We start from the raw sequence: 16,872 nt of genomic DNA, 5'->3' as shown, positions 1-16,872 counted from the left end.
TTGGATCTTAGAAATAAAAACACCATATAGGATACTTATCAATTTTAAGAACATGTAATTTATATTTTCTATTTTATAACACATAATATAACTTAAAAATATTCTTAATATACAATCTTCACAAAAATATTTTTATTTATATGGCCACGCGCGCGTGGCGCATACCCAGAAACTAGTTGACCCATAATATCTTGCTAATTATTAATTATCTTTTTCCTTTAGGGTGCCATAAATGGAAGGAAGGAAATATATTTAGAAATCTTTCATAGCTACTGAGAGAGGGGAGATGAAAATACAAGTCACCATCGAACTAAAGAACCTTACCTAAAACACAGGCCATGGTAAATAATATTTAATATTTAGAGCCCGTTTGGCTTAACTTGAAAAAAGTAGCTTTAAAAGAAGTCAAACTCCATTAACTTTTAAGGTAAAAAAAAAAAGTAGGAGGGTACCTACTTTTAACTTTTAAATTTTTTTCACTCATTTTTAACTTATTTTAAGTTGACTTCTAATTTTGCCAAACACTCCTAAAAGCTAAAAAATGATTTAAAAGTAGATCTGACCAACTTCTAAGCCAATCCAAATAGGCTCTTAGTCATCTCTTCTTTAAAACAAAACCCAGACACCTCATTTAACCTTGCCCTGTGAAAAGGGCAGATGGTGGTGTCAGGATCACCGAAGTGCCCAACTTGCTTTGTGCGTCACTTCAGAGCTTAAGTGCCCCGTTGAAAAAACTGATCATTTTGCCACAAATTGTGAGGATAGGCTTCTCTTTTCTTTTTCTGTTTTACTCCATTAGTTGTTTCTTTGTGTGGGTAGTTTGCCACAGAATTTTCAACCCCATAGTACGTCAGCTACACGGCAAACTTCCACAAGCAAGTACCTTAGTGTGTAGGTAGTCCAGTTAGTCTGATTGTGAAAGACCCACTACTCGATATTGCCCTTGGTATTGACTCAAGCAATGTTGCCAACCACAGTCGAAACTTAACTGCTCTAAATAATATATAAATGAATTATCAAAGGACAAAATATCAAACCTGGCCGCCAAGATGACCATTCCTCAATGAGGTTCTTTTCCCACTTCGATTCAGAGCCGAAGCTAGCTTCTGCTTGTGCCAGTAGCAGTGAGACAAAGGGTAGTGGCGTTGAAGAACTGTCTTTTGCTTTCTTCAGACTTCTAATAGCAAGTGATAAAAAATCTGAATCGGACTGCTGCCTGGCAATCTCCATGCAAATAACACCTGAATAATCAAATTCCCATTACCAATCAGACCAATAAGACCATCAGCCTTTAATAGACACACAGAGGGTAAGAAAGAAAGATGGATATAGATGGAAGAAAATGCAGACAGTGGAATGCAACCCCTGGGCACTTATTATGGTGGGTTCTGCAGAGAGAAATAGAAGAGCTTTTGAATGGGAAAATACACTTCTACCAAAAAGTCAGTTTATAGGAAAGAGTTTAAGCATATTAAAAGTAAGTTTTAGAATTGTTCAGCAAATGTTACCATGGCTAAGAAAAAGGCAACTCTCGCCACCCGCCAACAAGCAAGCTTGCGCAATAGACTCTTCTGCATCAATAAATTCCCCATTCCAAGCTGCAGTTAGACCTTGAACCAAATTATACATAGCAATCCACATGTTCCACGAAGTTTTTATTTCTTTGCCACACTCTTGAAAGGCCAAGGCTAGTGAACTGGAATCTGACTGCAGCTTGTATCGACTTTCAAGAAACTTAAGACAAATCCAACCAATATGATTATCAGTTTTTAGCTGCAAGCACCTTATGTATTCTTCATGAAGTCCTGAATAATTATCTTCTACAGCATAGGCACGACATAGTAGCAAGTGTGCAAAGAAGAGGTAGTTATCTGGAAGCTGCATCTCTAGAGTACTTTTTGCATGCATAATGCACTTGAAATTATTCCCACAATGCAAACTAACCTCCGCGGCACAAAGCAGAAGCTGGAACTTTTGGTACTGGGAAGAAATATCATCTTTTGCATAAAGCTCACTTCGAAGAGCCACATTTATCAACCTCTCAAGAACAACACACAGGTTACGAGGAAATTTCTTCTCCCGCGCCTTCTGAAGATAATTTAGTACAAGGAGGTAATATGAATGATGGTCCCAAGGCTCCTGATGGACACACCTATAAATATAAACATTTAAATTAGACGCACAGAACAGCTTTGGCATATATTTCATGGAATAAATTCACGTGTCTTCCTCCCATCTCACCAGAAGTATGAGATTATTTATCAATAAAGTGAGCCACAGAAAGTGTGTAATAGAAATAAAATTTCATAAATAAAGCCCCACAGCATGTGGATAAAGAAGATTACTTCTGCAGCAGCTTGATCGTTTTGCACTCCAGTGTTGAATTTTCTCTACAGATGGACATTGCTAGTGTCTTCTTGCCGCTCCCCACATTACAGCAAGCAACTGCTCCAGCACCAAAAATCTGAACACTGGATTTAACACCTTCCTTTTTCTGATGTTCAGAAGGATCCACTCTGAAGCATCGAGCTGAAATGTGAACATCTTTCCATTCCCTGCTGGATACTAACAGATAGCCAAGAAGGGTCCTATTCACCAGAATATTACAGAAGATTAATCAACTTTAATCATCATACTAAGAACACAAATTTACAGATGGAAATAAGTTCCATATATACAAATAGCAATCAACAATGCATTTTCGCTAAACTCTTTCAAGTGTCAAGATCAACACAGCAAGTAATTCAAACAAATTACACCATGATTGAAATGGACCCGTAGTGAAAGACGAACGAAAATCTGGGAAAGAAGAAGTGGTTAATGCCAGGAAACACCATGAATTGCTGGGTTGTTGAAACTATAGTGCAAGGTCATACCAGCCACAATATGGTGGACAGTTTGGAGAGAAAGGAATGCAAGGGGTTTTGAGGGATAATCTAACTCTAAGCAGAAAATTAAGGCTGATTACATTATGTTTTTGCATTTCTGGAGTAAAGAATTTTTTGTGGCGGAGTCCGAGTCAATACTAGAGTTTTTGGAATAACTGTAAATAGGTTCATTAGGACTCACAGGATATTTTGTAAATCTAGATGCCAGCATAGTTTTGTGAGGACTATGCAGTTACCATTATATAAGAAAACGAAAATCAACGTGGAACAAATCAATTGTGCAAAATGAGAGAAGACGGACCAATGATATTCAGCAAGAGTTTTTGAGCATGAACTGGACATCCGTGCAAAGATTTCCAAAGGCCGAGAAAACTTAGCAAACGCCAAGCGCTCCAACTACCACCCCGAGTTAAATAGCAAGCATGGACATTGATGTGTAAATTAAGTGATGCTAATGTAGAAGATTGAATTCTTTGCAGGAGTTCAAGTAGGAACTGACAGACTGTGACCAAGAATCATGACTTCAGTAATTTATTTATTATCTTTTTATAATAATAATAGTGGCCATACCAGCACTCACGTTGACCAATCAACTGCAGATTTCCCACAGCCTTAGCCAACGGGACAGGATTACTTGGCTTTTTTTTTGCCTCTTGCTGAGATTTTAACTTGATAGGTGTGGTAGCGACTGACAGTAGTGGTGGTTGCCACTGGTTGGGGATCGGTGGTTGGTTACAGTAATGTTGGTTGACAATGATGGTAGTGGTTGTGATGGCAGAGCATGTTAGTGGTGGTGGCTGGTGATTGTAGATAGAGTGGTGATGAAAACTATCCAAACAAAAATATCTCTAATGATATTAAGACTCTATTCAAGATCTTAAATGATTAAGATTTATTTCATACAAAATAATTACTTAAATCTTAATGAAAACGAATGCACTTAATGGCATACGATCTAAATCATACAGATTCAGACTTTCTTTAAGTGCAAACAAATGAGGCCTAACTCAAACCACCACAATAAGATGCATTTATTTCTCAAGCAGCAAAGGAAACAAAATGCTTTCTGAAATAAAAACAGAAAGTCACGTATTTTTCCAACTTCAATCTGGAACAACCACAAAAATTGCATCCAAAATGAGCCAACTCTTCAATCTCAAGCAAATCATAATTCAAATAAATGAAAAGACATGGTCCGTGAGGATTCATGTAGTCAGCCCCGACTTATTAGTAACTGAGGCTTAGTTTTTTATTGTTCCAATCTAAAGCAAACCATGATTAAAATGAATTGCACCCATTAATCTGAAGTGCTCTGATCAAGCACAATTCACTAGTTCATGCCAAAGTGGACAACACGAAAATGTACCTTATCAAATGACTGTTTGGAGAAGTATGAAGAGCTCTTCTTAGATAATTGACCCCCTTCTGAACTTCTAGGCAGTCCTTAGATCCATGTTTGACCTAAATCCCCGATAAGGAAGTCCGGATTTACACTTAGAGGCCCAAGATCAAGTAAAAAGACGCAACTGGAATAGAAAACTTACTAGTAAGCCCAGTGTGGCCAGGAAATCCAGCGCAGCAATCTCTTTGTTAGATGAAAGAGACTCACGAACACATGAAACAACTGAGTCAAGCTGATGACTTTCATCTAATGCATGAATAGCAAATGCTACAAGCCTAACTCTTGAACTCTGGAAGGCTCTTTTTGGCAGTTGTAATATGTTTCTTATAGCTAATTCCTTCCCTGAAATATGATATACTAATCTACAGATGAAACTGACGGAGGCAGCAGCCAATGGATGCTCCGTTGGTAAAGCAGATGAGGCCAGTCTCTTTGCCATAGAAAGAGCAAGGTCATATTTTCCAAGTTTCCAATAAGAAAGCGCATAAAGCTGCAAACTTTCTACATCCAGAAGACCTAGCGAAAATGGAAACAGGTTTATAATGAATAAAGCAATAAGCATTCTCATGGGGCATTTTCGATTATGAGAGCAAAAGCATGCAAGTAGGACAACAATATCAAATACATTTTAAGCAAGATGCTACTCCACGACTTCAGCAACTAGTTAAAGTGAACACTAAGAGAGACACAACGCCTAACCTTTTTGCCGAACTAGTAGTTCAGCACTCATATAAAGTCTCAATTCAGTACTCAATTCATAATTGTTATTTTGTTCACAGACAAAAAGCAGGCCCTAATCCCTCACCATGATATTTTTCTTTAGCAGTAATTCCTCACTAGGAACAACAAAAACGCAAATATAATAAAGAATCATACCTTTGCTTTCCAAATACTTACATTCTTCAATAGCATCATCAGCATTTCCTGCCTGTATGGATACAAAGCATCTCAGAACTTGCATAAAATAATGTTGATCAAAGCACCCTTTGACAATGGCAAAAAATACAAGTAGCATTGCACATTGAATTTGAAGCAAAAGAACTTGGTATTACCATACAAAGTGACCTGGTCAAATTAATCGATATATCTGCAAGATATGATTTTGAAAGCTTTCTTGCAAAAACTCTGGCAGCAAGGCGTGCCAGCCTATATGAGGCAACAGCACTTTCATAATCACTCCGTGCCTCACAAACTAGCCCTTTCAGATTGTGAGATTCAGGATACTGAGGTGCGCGCTGCAAAGCCTGCTGGATGGCTCCAAATGCCTGGTATAACAATTTTAATAACTTACACTCGACACTAACTGAAGTAGTCCCTCGTCAATGAATCAGAGCCTAAACATAGACAAGCAACAATTACATACACAATGGATTGTAAAACAAGTGCCTAAGTACCTCTGGAGATCGCAGATAACCTGACTGCAGAGCAAGCTTAACTAGACCTGTTTGGAATTCTGCAAGCTATTCAGAGACATGCACTGTAAGAACCTCCAAATAGAACAAAAACAACTGAAAAGAAACCACGTCATGAATTTTCTGATAAATCAACGATTGGATTGACTTGTTGGGAGAATGTTATCACTCCTTAGTTATCCAAGAGATACAGCAGTAATATCTTTTTAGTAATAGTTAATTTTCTGTAATACAAGTAACAGTGCAATTTTTCATTTCAGTTAAGTAAGTCATGTCCTAGTTTCTAGGGGGTCTTAGTTTATAAGTATTGCATTAAACTATTGTGAACCTGAGGAAATGAAAAGCAGAAAATTACTAAGTCTTTGAGTACTTCAAACTCAAGAGATTGCAGGTTCTCTCTAACGAACCAGCGCCATAAGTCGTAGGAAGAAAACATTTGTGAAATCTTTCACAGAGACGGGTGTTATGGGAGATCAAATTCAACATCAACTGGCACAATTAGTGAATTTATTGCAAGAAGATCATGCAGCCAATATAGAGAGGCAGGAAGCAATAAATGCTCGCTTAGATGCACTCACAACGGATCTAGCGAATTCGAAGGTTGATTCTGATTCAACTGAACATAACTCCTTCGCCTTTTCCATAGAACTGCAAATATCCACCGGAGATCAAACACTATAGATAAGTTGAAAGTTGGGGGGGTTAATGGTGGAGGACCCAAGAGAGGTGAAAAAAGAGATAGTCTCATACTATGAAAGATTGTACACAGAAACTGAGGAATGGAGACCACAACTGGAAATGGAGGACTATCCTACAATAAGTGTTGAGGATAATCTAGCATTGATGGCTCCACTTGGTTCCCAAGAAGTTTATGAAAGTATCAAAGCATGTGGTGGAGATAAGGCCCCCGGACCTGATGGTTATTCTATGGAGTTCTTCCAACAATGCTGGGAACAATCAAAGGAGATCTGGTAGCTACAATGCAGAATTTCCATGAGAAAGCTTTTTTATGAAAAAAGCTTGAATGCTACATTTGTGGTGCTGATTCCAAAAAAAGTGGGGGCGGAGGAGAATGATTACAGACCCATAAGCTTGATTGGGGGAGTGTACAAGATCATAGCAAAGTTATTAGCAGAAAGATTAAAGAAAGTAATCCATGGTTTAGTAGGCAGACAACAAATGGCTTTCATCACAGGGAGACAACTAATGGATGCAATCTTAATAGCAAATGAGTGTGTAGATTCTAGACAGAACAGCAGAAACCAGGAATTATGTGCAAATTGGACATTCAGAAGGCATATGACCACTTGAATTGGAATTTTCTCCTAAAGCTAATGGAGAAGATGGGGTTTGCATTTAGGTGGATCAAGTGGATAGAGCATTGCATTAGCACAGTTAAATTCTCAGTGCTAATTAACAGGGAAACGAATGGATTCTTTTCATCCCAGAGAGGTTTGAGACAGGGTGATCCTTTGTCTCCATTTTTGTTCATAATGGGAATGGAGGGATCCAGTTGAGCGAGACGAACAGTGTAGAAGTAACACACTTACAATATATGCAGATGACACCTTAGTATTTTGTGAAACAAATGAGGAACAAGTTCTGATACTCAAGGTCATCTTCATAATTTTGAAGCAGTATCTGGGTTACACATAAACTGGGGGAAGAGTTTATATTTCCTATCAACACAGTCAGTGAGATAGATGCCCTAGCAAGTATATTAGGAGGAAGAGTGGGGGAACTTCCAACCACATACCTTGGAATGCATTTGGGAGCTAAAAGTAAGTCCGCAACAATTTGGAACGGGGTGGTGGATAAATGTACAAAGAGGCTTACATATTGGAAGAGTCAAGACCTCTCTAGCGGAGGCAGACTAACCCTAGTAAACAGTGTATTAGACACATTGCCTTCCTACTTGATGTCCATTTTCCCAATGCCTGCTAGTGTCATCAAGAAAATAGATGTCTTGATAAGGAATTTTGTATGGCAGGGGAATGAAGATAAGAAGAAGTATCACCTAGTTAAGTGGGAGGAGCTGTTAGTGAACAAGAAAGCAGGAAGATAAGGAATATGAAAAAGCAGAATCAAAGCCTGATGATGAAATGGTTGTGGAAATTTGCTACTGCAGATGGACTGTCGTGGAAAGAAGCCATTCTTGCAAAGTATGGTATGGAAGATAATTGGATTGACTAAGAATGTCATAAAACCTTATGGATGCTCAGTCTGGAAAGCTATTAGGAATCTTTGGCCAAAGATGCAGATCAGAAATAAGGTGAGGATAGGAAATGGGCAGAAAACCTCTTTTTTTGGCATGACAAGTGGGGCAGGGCTTTTAACAATGAAACAACAACATCCGGAGCTATACACTCTAAGCCAGCAACAAGAAGCCACAGTTGCCATGATGTGGACTGGACAAGGATGGCATCGATATCTAAGGAGATATCTGAATGATTGGGAGATTGGTAGGATAACAGAATTCTATAACTCAGTAGCAAGTTTCAACAATCTGACTGACGAAGTGGACAGACTAGAATGGAACAGAAAAAGTAAGGGAATTTTTTCTGTCAAATCTGCATACAGGTAGCTAAATGTAGAAGTGGTGAAGGAAAGAGATTGGCCTTGGAAGATGATATGGAAACCAAAAATTCCCTACAATGTTAACTGTTTCATCTGGCTCTGGCCAAAGAAGCAGTGTTAACTCATGATAACCTGAAAAAAAGGGTCACCAACTAACCGCTGGCTGTTTTTTGTGGGGAACAAGCTGAGACAATCAACCATCTTTTTTTGCACTGCAAATGGACTTTGGAGGATGTTCATCAGTTGGAAGACCAGCTTTGGAGGATGTTCATCAGTTGGAAAGAGATTATTGGGTGAAACCTGGAAGCATTGCAGACGTTCTAAGATGCGGGAATGTGGATGGTAATGTGAGCAAGAAGGAAGAAAAATGGAAGATCGTTTCAGAATGTATTTGGTGGTCAATTTGGATTGAAAGGAACAAAAGGTGCTTTGAGGGGACTCAAAACAACATTCAGAATCTTCAAATGAATTGAATTGTTTAGGCCTTTATTATTTTTGGTGTAAGCAAAAACTACTAGCTCAAACAGAAGATATTTGTGATGTTTTTAACTTTTTGTAAGGCACAAAACTGAATTACTAGTTGTAAGTTGTAATACTTTTGAAGGGGTACTACACCTTGGTTGTAGTATACCTGTAGATATACAGAAGGAAAGTTACCATTATCAAAAAAAAAAAAAAAACTGTTGTGTGTCTGAGGAAATGAAAAGCAAAAGTTTACTAAGTCTTTGAGTACTTCAAACTCAAGAGATAACCAGCCCCATAGGTCATAGGAAGAAAACATTTAGTCACAGTACAGCGCATATCAGGGGGCCATAACAGAGAATCTCACATCTATATAAGTGTGTATCTGAACTCTAAAGTCTGTTTTCACAAGCAGCAGGATGTGACCTGTTATACAAACTTAAGATGCAGAAAAATCTGACAAACTCCCAGACAAGGTGAAAGTTGATATATTTTCTGAAAAGAACACTTAAAAGAGTTGATATATTTTCTGAAAAAAAACACAGAGAGAGAAATGTAGTTACTGGAAAGATCTGAACCGCCCGCAGACAGCACTCATAAGCCTCGTCTGGTTTCAGATTCCTGTTAGAAGCGTGTTCAGCTTTATATTTCACATGAAAGGTGCAAATGCATCATTCCATATTTTTTCTATATAACATAATGAATTTACCTTGCAGTAGCATCAGCCGACATGCCTGACCATGGCAATGAAAGTGAAGGATCAATACTTCTTGCACGATCAAATGCTAGCTGAGCCAATTGACTTTCCCCTTCCTGCCTATAAAGCTATATGAACCCAACGTTTAGACAGATCTAATCACCACACATGCATCAATCAATTAACATAACAGACCCGACCTTAATATACTGTATGATCATGACTTGCAACTGTTAACAGTTCAGCACATTGGATAAGGAAACCCTACACATGCGCGCGCACACAAAAAAAAAAAAAGAAGGAAGCAGGTGACAAGAAAGACATGATTCTAAAGACTACAGTCATCTATACAAATAGGAACATTGTGGATGCTTAAAAAGTTGAGAAGTACTATCAACGTAAAAACTCATTTTCTTCTCCTCAGATGCTCACTTGTTGCTGCCCCTCCAAAGTCCAACAAAAGGATCAATGGACCAACATCTCATGTTCTGCATCCCCTTCACCTTTTTCTGAAAGACAGCTATGCAACAGATCTTTCACTGACCTGAAGTTAATCACTATACTCCAAACTGGTTAATAGTGTCCAGCACATTTGCCTTACAATCTAGCAGTGCACTAGTAAATGGTTTACATCTTCTCCCGTTCTTTTGCGTATACAGCACCAAATAGTATACCTTCTTTTTATAATCGTGGTGTTCGGGGCAGCTTTCTCGCATCTCAACTAATTCCATGGGATAACTTCACCTCCGAACAGCACCAGACAACTGTCCTTCCTTTTTTTGAAAATTGACAGCAATTAGGATTGCCCCACTTATTGTCATCTAGGTGAACATGCACCTTTCTCGTACTGTAGTAAACCCATCTACCAGATATAGGAAGTTCAAGTTCACTCTTCCTTTTCTTTTGTTTTTTTGAATAAGATAGAGATTAAGAAGTTCAAGTTCTCTCTTTAAAGTAAGCTAGGGAGAAGAACTTAGATTGAGTACTAGTACGTATGGCTATGGATACTGCAAACAGGTTTTCTGCAATTGCCGCCGAAATGCCGAGAATGTCCCACTTCCCCACAGTTATCTATTTTCAGGTGTTCCTTGTGGATTATACATCTACGACCTTAACGATTCATTGTTTTTGTTCAAATTTCCTAGCATGAAGTAGGCGGACAAGTCATGTTGGGCAATCTCTAGATGTGCAAGTCCAAGATGCTGATTCGGATGCTTCTACTCAGTTTCAGCGTCATGTTTTGCAGTAAAGCAAGCAATTAGGAGTGGATTTTAAGGATTTTAAACGGGGTTTTTGGTCCTGATTCCTGATATTTGATAGCAAAAGACGGGATGGCAGAGGCACCGTCTTAGTCCCATTTCAATCACCACCAAAGGCTAAGGGGCCAACGAAATAAAAAATTTGGAAATCGGGGTAAAATTCAAGGAAGGAGAAGCTAGGAGGGAATCTAACTTAACAGGATATCAATGAAAGCTAATATAATCCCTTAGGAGAAGAGGGGTTTGAATGACCTCAAAAAGAGGAGGATCAAATAATTATTAATAGAATGAAGAGTGGATATCTTTTGATTCCAAGAAACAAAAAATAGAAGGGAATATAGGGGATGTAGCTAGACATTTATTGGATAACAGGTGGGATGATTATGCCACCTTGGTCAATGGAAGAAGTGGATGAATTCTTTTTCTGTGGGATAAGAGGGTGTTCAGGGAGATTATTATTGACCGGTTTATTCTATGACAGTTAAAAAACTCGTTCATCAATAATAGGGATTTTGCTTGGTTTTACAGTGGAGTTTATGCTTCAAATGACAGAATGGAAAGGGAGAAACTTTGGTGGGAGTTAGCAGTAGGATCCAGAGGGCTTAGTAAGGGACTTGGGATATGTGATTTTGAAAGTTTATAATCTCAAATATCTTTTTTGAGAATTAGAACTGTTGTATTCTTCAGCATTGGGAATGCTAGCCACCATCAAAATTCAGAACAAGTTATAAAACAAGTAGACTCTACTCACTCTAGCTTTACAAAGCTCCTAGAGATTCTACTGACTCCTCTATTTCCTCTATACAGTTATGTTTACACCAAACAACTAAAGTCTCCAGGCAGTTCCATTTCACATCATGGACTGGTCTGATTTTGACTTCAAACACCTTCCATTTCTTTCCCTCCAAACTGACCACCATGTGCAAGAGAGTATTATCCTCGACAAATATCTTTTATAAAAGGAATTTGGAGATATGTGATTTATCAATGCAGCGCCTTAGGATATTCCATATCTTATTTATGAACAATGGTTTGCTCATTTGATAAGATTTGGTAAGATTATATAAGAATTTAGGAAATTTTTGAGAGTTCTCATGGTGGGTTTCACATTTATGAGAAAAAATACAACTTAAGAAATCCAAATTGAATGTCCAAACAAAACTTCGACTTCAAATCAATCTTATTTCAAATCATGTCCAAAAAGGGCCTTATAGTTCCTACAATTGGATAGGCTAGCTAAATTTCTTAACTATGACAATAAGGCCTAATATGAACAACCTTTATATAACATTGATGGGTAAAAAGTATGAGCAAGGCTATAAAGACATCAGAAGTAAATTATTCAATCCATGTGCTTGATTGCACACTCGGTCTAACAGTTCATGCAAAAACACAATGATATTTCCAGGTTTTTGACTCCTGTGACTAAAATCTTATGCATGAACCAAAGTAAATATATTTTTGGATCTTCTTACATGAAGCCAACAAACTCAATGAGTGTTCTTCAGAACCTGAGGAAGAAGGATTGTTCAGAATCTATGGATTCTAGCATAAATATTCAACAAATAGAACTGTAATTACATGATCCATGACACAATGTGCTCTACTAAAAGGTTTTCTTCAGTTATCTGAGGGTTTCGAGAAATAAATGAAGCAAGTTACCTTTCCAAGATATGCCCATGCAACAGCAAGAGAAACATCCAACTGCAGTGCTCGTATGAAAGCATGTTGCTTTAATGCAGAATGATCAGATAAACACCCTAAGGCTACCCAAAACTCGCTATTGCAACCTTCAAGCAATAAGCCTCCAAGGCACATCTTTTCAGACACAAACCTGAAAAATGAGCTAGTGTAATAAATGAGCTAGTTCAAATGTAAGAATATATTAAGCAATAAAATAGAACACATACCAAGGGCTCATGTCATCTTTACAGTTCTCCTTTAACGAGAAAAGAAGATCAGATGCAATGGCAACATCAGTATACACATTAGCTTGCCAAGGGGACAAATGCAATGCCCGCTGGTAGGAGCAACAAGCAGATCTGACTGCTAAACAGCACATTCTCTTCCATGACAAGATCGAACTGCTGAATGAATTTTCGTCAGCTCCTGAGCCCAATCCTTCATCCATCCATGGAAAACATTTTGCATATGTGAGCTAACCAAGGATAGAAACAGCACCATAGTCAACACTAAAACATAAATGCAGTAAAGTAATAGGATGGGGGGAGGCTTGACTCTTGACATGCTCTACACAAAGCTGTAGGAAGACATGAGATTTTGGGAGATGGAATTGCACGAAAATAACTGGCATATGCAAAGAAAAAACATAATTCAACAGAAGCAGTTACCTGAATATCTCCAAGCAGCTTCCAAGCACAAGATATATTGCCAACAATGGAAGTACTTGCTAGAGCCACCTTTGAAGCTTCCTGAAATCAAGCAAAACACTTGAGAAAAATCTCAACCAAAAAAAAGAAGGGCGAAGTAATAGAATAAGTATGTCCTTTTGCACCATAATGCTACAGAAGCAAGTGGAATTTCAAATGCTGTATAGCTAACCTCTAAGAGTGAAGCTCCCCATTTAAAGGCACCATAATCAATGGATTCCTTTGCCAAACTAAGGAGTGCAGAGGCAAGCCCGTGATGCGCGGACAAATTCAGAGGTGAGATTTGTAAAGCTTGTTGAAACTGCTCTATTCCCTTCATTCAGGATTGAAGCGTAAAGAAAGAATTGTTAAAAGAATCTGAATATCTTTCATAGGTATGATCTTCACCCATATGCGCTCATAGCCAGATATTTTCTTCATTTTTTCTACTGGGAGAAGCTTTTTGTACAAGTACAAAGAACTTTTTGTCTATCCTTATATAAGTTTATTTGGCAGAATAATACGTAGAGGCACAATGTACACAACCTAATAATTTTGAATTCATACACGAGTCTACTAAACCAAAGTTCAGGAGTACCAATCCAAATCCACACTTCGAACTACATATATCAAGCTTGTTAAAATTGCAAAGTGAAGCATGGACCAGAAGCAAGGAGAAGTTTTACCTTCCGAAACGAACCAAGCATCAAATAGACATTTCCGCTTTCTACCAGTGCAAATACTCGTGATTCCTCCAATTCAATAGCTCTTCCATAGGACTATTATAATGAGAAGAAAGGATTGAGAAACATGTAGCAGACATTATTTTACAAGGTAAAAGTTATGTTAAAGAGTACCAAGATGGTATAGAAAGGAGCAGAAATACAAAGCACGGAGCAGGCAGACAATATATTCTCTTTCCTAACAGATCTAAGAAATCCATATGCTGATTTAAACTCAATAGTGGGCTACTTTTACACCACAAGTACAAATTTTATAAGCATCTATTTTTAGTTCTAGAGATCAAAATTCTTTTCCCTTCAAAAGAAGCCTTGTTCCTCTCCAACCAAATTGTCCAATAGATGCAGAATGGAACAATCCTCCATATCTGCTTTCTCTTTTTAGGAACCAACAGCTGCTGCCAACTTCCCATTAACCCCTTTAAACTGTGAGGCATCACCCAAGTAATACCTCTAATAAAAGAAATAAACCCCAGCATTGTCTGGCAAATCTGCAGTGAAGAAATAGGTGCTCAACTGACTCCTGATCTTCTTGACACAGATAGCATTTGTTGCATTGGACAAAACTTTTCTGCAAATTCTTTGAGTTTAGCAAATTCTTTGAGTTTAACATGCCCCTCAAGCAGCTATCCACCGAAAGCAAGCTATACCTTAACAGGAGCTTTTGCCTTTTGCCTTCCATATCATGTTCAATGGCCGAGAAGCTTCCATTGTCCTGACTGCTTTATCAACAGTATGTAGCAACTCTTGACTGAAAATTTGTTCTCTTTGCTTGCTAACCAAATCAGAGAGTCCATTATATTATGATCAACAGAAACTGATTTCAGCTGCAGTAACTGACATAAATGCTCTATCTTACAATCATTTAAATTTCTCCTGAAATCAATCTGTCAATCAGTATTTGCATGAAACCAGAAAGCAACTGAGCAAGTTAGGAAAAAAATTTGGCTCCATTACCCACCTTAAATTTGTTAAACTGGTTGAACTCTTTCCACTGATTACTAATGCTCTTTTATAGCGCCCCCCCCCCCCCCCTTCAATATTTCTCCATGCTTCCTCTTTACCATGGATAGCATTCATTAACTCCTCCCCGACTTCATTCCTCCCATGTTATACCTCCAAAGGCATTTGAAAGTAGACCTTTATCATTTAATTTCAGATTTCTTACACTTATTCCACCCCCCCCCCCCCCTCTTCTTATCAAGGTGTAGCAGGCATCAAAGGGACGTACTACCACTGAGACATGGCATCAAAGGGATGCACTATCATTGCGGCACGGCATCAAAGGGATGTACTATCACTGTGACACAATTTACTTAACTATTCAAACATCTTACTCCAATAACAACAACATTCCCGATGTAATCCCAACAAGTGGGGTTTGGTGAGTATAGGATGTACGCGTACCTTGCTTCTACCCTTGTGGGGTAGATAGGCTATTTCCGATAGACCCTCAGGCCAAAAAGAAGTGTTATGAAAGCAAGATTGGAAAGAATATAATGGCAGCAAAATATCAAGATACACAGAGCAAATAAGCAGCATTCAAACAAATTACTCCGTTCAACATTTTTTAATACATATACGATCTATGTATCAATAAACCAAAGATTTAAAACATAAAAAATATAGAGGAAGTGTAAAAGTAACAAAATTATTGATGTCCCTTATCCTTTAAAGCATGCCATCTACCATTAAGTAGCTCACTCTCCTTTCATATGTTTCAATGATATGTTTCCATAGATTACTTAATCTCCCCCTCTCGTGGATTTTAACTTCTCTATCTGCCCATTATGAACTAGAGCATAGGTAATTACCTTAACAGCGGCTGTAAACATGCCCATTTGCTGGTAGGATAGACCCAGGGCCTAGATAAGTAAAAGATGGAAGAAATCACTGAGGACTGAACTAGTGACGGAATAAACTGGACAGCGTCAGAGCAATTATTAGTAAGAACAAACGAGAGATAGAATAGGAAATGACCTCCCACAAATCAGCACATGTGGGATAGCCTCTGATGGCCTGCTGAAGACTCTGCACGGCTTCGGACCACTTGTTTTGGTTGACCTGTAAGTTTGCAATGTATTTGACAGGACGGAAAAAGGAGGCAATGAAGAAGTAGAAAATTAGGGTGAGCAATAACCAGAAGGTAACCCAATCTGCATAAAGCCCAAAAGGCCCTGGGCGACTTGAGTGAAGCTTCACGGCATACAGCTATCTCCAAGGTCTCTTTTCCAGTTGCGTCCAGTATATCACAAACTGCTTCCCCAGCAATTGAATCGTCTGGATTAAGGCTAAGGGCTCTCTGATAACACTTGATAGCCCTCTGAGAGTCGACAGCTACTCGAGCATAGTAATGTCCCAAATATGTGAAAGCAGCAGGGTTTTGTGGGTTGAGCTTGGCTGCTATGAGAAAATGTTGTGCGGCTTTCTCCTTAATATCTGGCAATTCTCCTCCCTTGTCCCATAATAAGACTCCGAGATCAAAATGGAGAGAAGGGTCGCCGGGCTGGGAGACAACCGCTTCTTCTAACCGTCTTATAGCAGCATCGTCTTCTACACTCTGACAGATTTTAAAAAAAAAAAAAGCTTAATGATGATTAAAATTACTACAACTATTACGTAAAAGAGAGAGAAAGGGTTGAAAGAAAGAACCATTTCAGCTTCTGAACCAAATCCTTGATGACTTCGCCGGCGAGGCAATCGCCGATTATACAATCCAGCTTCTAAATTTCTCTCTCTCTCCCTCTTTCCTTCCGTCTCTTTATTTTCAAAATGGTCCCTTGTACTATTTTTCTAAATAATACTTTTAAGCATTTTTTGTTCTTTAAATTTGTCTCAAATGGGTAAAACTTAATTTGGCCATAGATCATAGTAGTCGAGGAATATATTTTAATTTTTGAAAAGTATGATTTATATAATATTTTAAAAATTATTAAAACTAATTTTAAATTTATATTTTAAATTAATTGAATCTTTATTGTAACAAATAAAAAATAGTGTTTATAACACTAGAACAATGTGATAGTTTGGAATATAATATTAATCAAAGCACCCTTTGACAATGGC

General features: G+C 38.2%; 1 protein-coding gene across 4 annotated transcripts in view; it reads right to left on the bottom strand.

Moving 5' to 3' along the window:
• Positions 1 to 16,599, bottom strand: part of LOC101247817 (tetratricopeptide repeat protein SKI3) — a 21,946-nt gene extending 5,347 nt beyond the window's left edge. For all 4 annotated transcript variants that reach the window (XR_003246673.2, XR_011220941.1, XR_741316.4 and 1 more), the window contains exons 1-19: positions 16,459 to 16,599; positions 15,947 to 16,366; positions 15,787 to 15,870; positions 15,621 to 15,671; positions 13,753 to 13,845; positions 13,260 to 13,400; positions 13,049 to 13,129; positions 12,608 to 12,855; positions 12,360 to 12,531; positions 9,451 to 9,566; positions 9,305 to 9,362; positions 5,685 to 5,750; positions 5,343 to 5,555; positions 5,167 to 5,218; positions 4,433 to 4,806; positions 4,255 to 4,349; positions 2,346 to 2,588; positions 1,509 to 2,152; positions 1,038 to 1,241 (exon numbers count right to left, since the gene is read on the bottom strand). Coding sequence is in view for 1 of the 4 variants with exons in the window: in XM_010322191.4 (XP_010320493.2) it covers positions 1,038 to 1,241; positions 1,509 to 2,152; positions 2,346 to 2,588; positions 4,255 to 4,349; positions 4,433 to 4,806; positions 5,167 to 5,218; positions 5,343 to 5,555; positions 5,685 to 5,750; positions 9,305 to 9,362; positions 9,451 to 9,566; positions 12,360 to 12,531; positions 12,608 to 12,855; positions 13,049 to 13,129; positions 13,260 to 13,400; positions 13,753 to 13,845; positions 15,621 to 15,671; positions 15,787 to 15,870; positions 15,947 to 16,366; positions 16,459 to 16,461 (3,358 nt within the window). In the remaining 3 variants the exon portion in view is untranslated. The remainder of the gene's footprint in view (positions 1 to 1,037; positions 1,242 to 1,508; positions 2,153 to 2,345; positions 2,589 to 4,254; positions 4,350 to 4,432; positions 4,807 to 5,166; positions 5,219 to 5,342; positions 5,556 to 5,684; positions 5,751 to 9,304; positions 9,363 to 9,450; positions 9,567 to 12,359; positions 12,532 to 12,607; positions 12,856 to 13,048; positions 13,130 to 13,259; positions 13,401 to 13,752; positions 13,846 to 15,620; positions 15,672 to 15,786; positions 15,871 to 15,946; positions 16,367 to 16,458) is intronic.
• Positions 16,600 to 16,872: the final 273 nt, after the last annotated feature.

The sequence above is a fragment of the Solanum lycopersicum genome, chromosome 4, assembly GCF_036512215.1.
Source record: "Solanum lycopersicum chromosome 4, SLM_r2.1".
Classification (NCBI taxonomy): Eukaryota; Viridiplantae; Streptophyta; class Magnoliopsida; order Solanales; family Solanaceae; genus Solanum; species Solanum lycopersicum.
Note: the sequence above shows the minus strand (reverse complement) of the source record. Positions and strands in the feature narration are given on the sequence as shown.